Source organism: Trypanosoma theileri, assembly GCF_002087225.1.
Source record: "Trypanosoma theileri isolate Edinburgh chromosome Unknown TM35_Tth_6_V1, whole genome shotgun sequence".
NCBI lineage: Eukaryota > Euglenozoa > Kinetoplastea > Trypanosomatida > Trypanosomatidae > Trypanosoma > Trypanosoma theileri.
Window position 1 is genome coordinate 454,667 of NW_021639848.1, and position 2,496 is coordinate 457,162.

General features: G+C 46.4%; 3 protein-coding genes across 3 annotated transcripts; all 3 read right to left on the reverse strand.

Moving 5' to 3' along the window:
- Window positions 1–92: 92 nt before the first annotated feature.
- TM35_000062770 (uncharacterized protein) lies at window positions 93–425 on the reverse strand (the record flags this gene model as incomplete). The annotated part of the gene is made up of 1 exon (XM_029023314.1): window positions 93–425. One exon carries the CDS (start codon window positions 423–425, stop codon window positions 93–95), a length of 333 nt encoding a protein of 110 aa, XP_028885338.1.
- Window positions 426–1,240: 815 nt separating this feature from the next.
- Window positions 1,241–1,636, reverse strand: TM35_000062780 (uncharacterized protein; the record flags this gene model as incomplete). The annotated part of the gene is made up of 1 exon (XM_029023315.1): window positions 1,241–1,636. One exon carries the CDS (start codon window positions 1,634–1,636, stop codon window positions 1,241–1,243), a length of 396 nt encoding a protein of 131 aa, XP_028885339.1.
- A 40-nt stretch (window positions 1,637–1,676) lies between these two features.
- TM35_000062790 (uncharacterized protein) lies at window positions 1,677–2,045 on the reverse strand (the record flags this gene model as incomplete). Its single annotated transcript, XM_029023316.1, has 1 exon — window positions 1,677–2,045. One exon carries the CDS (start codon window positions 2,043–2,045, stop codon window positions 1,677–1,679), a length of 369 nt encoding a protein of 122 aa, XP_028885340.1.
- Window positions 2,046–2,496: the final 451 nt, after the last annotated feature.

Below are 2,496 nucleotides of genomic sequence, written 5' to 3' on the forward strand. Positions count from 1 at the left end.
GAGAAGGGGCAGCTGATATTCACCGCATGTTGGACATCATGGTAAGTAACATGAAAAGCACATCGCGACAGCAACAGAGACTGGGAGAACAACTACGGCTGGAGGAAGAGAGACGGCAAAAGAATTTTAAAGAGTTGCGAGATCCCTGTGCGGACCCGAGTAGTGCACACTTTGATGTAGCACACCTTCCGAAAAAACGCATGTAAGAGAAATATCTCAACTGTATATACGCATAATAAGCATAAACGGTTTCCCAAAGAGAAGAAAACAAAAAATAAAATGCTCTGATCATTTTCCAACACCACTGCCAATAATGGAAGCAGCTCTTTTCTTTCTCTTGGTACCTTGGGTATTATTTTTGGTACTCTATACTTCTGAAAAAACAACTTTGATTTTATATACTTCACTCGGGTAACTTTTCCCATTGATGTTGTTGTTATTCGTAGAGAAAGTAAAAAAGGAAAAAAATATATGTCCGCTAACCAGACTCTCATGATTTTTTAATATTAATTTTTGTATTCTACACTGGTGGCAAATCCCTCTTTCCACCATTCACACCCCTCATGGGTAGCAGCAGTGGAGTTAACTGAAAGAGATTTCGAAAATAACCTTTCCTTCCAAATATCAAGTTAAATGAGGAGAGATATGATGTATAAGAAAAGTGAATTGTTTTGAATTACATGTAAACAAACCCAACCACGTAGCCTGTATATGTGTATAAAATTCAGGTGAGATGCTTTGTTTTGTTTTTTTGTTTTTTTTATATTAAACTTTGTATATTGAGATTTTACGCAACGCTGTCAATGATCATTTGTTTTTAATTTGTTTTTCTACTGAACCGTGTCAAACTTTACAAACAGAATCAATACACAATTACTCTCTCACACACATATTACCTCTTTATTTATCCTTATTATTATTATTTTATTTTTACCTCAGAATGCCGGTTCACCCCCTCTTCTTCCCACACCATTACCAATAAAAAAAAAAGGAAACACACCACCCCATGGGAGGCAGAGGCCCGCAGCCAGAGCGCAACGCCCGGCGCCGCAAACAAAAGTGCAACCACATCCAGTACATGTAGAAAACACAAATCACGACGGCAAAAACCAGATGGCGCGCCTGGCACCCCAAAAAAAAATACAGGGGTGGGGGTCCAACCCCGCCACACGGGCAAGTCCGAGACGGCCAGGGGCACCGCCTAACCCCACCAAGGCGGAGCAGCACAACGACACAGAGGCTACGAACGACCAAAAGAAGAATAAAAACCAATAGAACACCAAAATAGCAGAGGCGCAACTATTCTAGAGGCCGCCTGCTTCGACCAGAAAACCGCCACCCCACCCCGGCACCACCAGCCAGCCAAAGTTGTGACAGACGACGGCAACGACGCCACCAGGCCGGCACAACCCAAAACACCGGAACAACCAACACCTACAAGGGTTAGCTTGTGTGCGAAAATGTGCCCCAATACCACCGTAACGAGGCCCAGTAGAGCACGGAGGCGGGAAACGCACGGCACTCGCAAAACTGAAAATTCACCCCTGGAGGTGGGGCTGGGAAGGGCACCCCCGGGGGCATAATATGTTCTATTGCGGGTATATCGGGTACGACCATACTTGGCCGAATGCACCATATCCCGTCCGATTTGTGAAGTTAAGCGGCCACAGGCCTCGTTAGTACGGCGATCCGTTATGGCGCTGGAACCCGGGGTGCCGTACCCCCCTCAACTTTTTTTTTTGCCAACATCTTGGGGTGGGTGCCGAGGACCTCTGAAGTGAACCACGGCTCGCCTTTGGCAATGAGGGCTGTCCAATCGCGGCGCCCAGCTTACGCACTTCCATCTCCCAGGGAAAAGCCAAACATACCTCACACATTGTTGTGGTGGGGTCCCAACAAACCAAAATACCTATGGGGCGAAGTGTTTTCTTATGGGGGAATGTTCTTATGGGGCGAAATGTTCTTATGGGGAATGTGTTCTTATGGGGGAAAATGTTCTTATGGGGGAAAGTTTTCTTATTGTACTTGCTTTCTCTTTTCTGCATTTCCCATGGGTTTCCTTTTCACACCACACATGGCAGTAGCGGGACGCCTTAACACGTCACCATAGCAGAATTTGCCTCCATCATAGGGAAGGAAGGACTCACCCTCATGTTCATTTTTCATGGCGCCGCGTGTCACCGAGTAAAAGGTGCGGTTGAATGGACACACCATGTCATGAGGGGAACGGGGAAGGATCATCTTTGCGCAATGCCTTTCAAACCCATCTTACTCAGCGTTGAAGTGGGGAAAGCAAAGAGTTTTCCACTATGCCCAACCCCACTCATTTTATAAGTGAAACACCCCAGGGAGCAGCCACCCCACCCATCTTTTTCTTGTTGCGCACAAGGCGCTGTGACAAGTTGGCCGCCCGCCTTGGGTTGTGGGGTCGTGTTCTCTCCTCCTCTCCCTTCTTGGGGTGAGGGATAAAAAAAAAAAAAGAAAAGGGCAAAACCC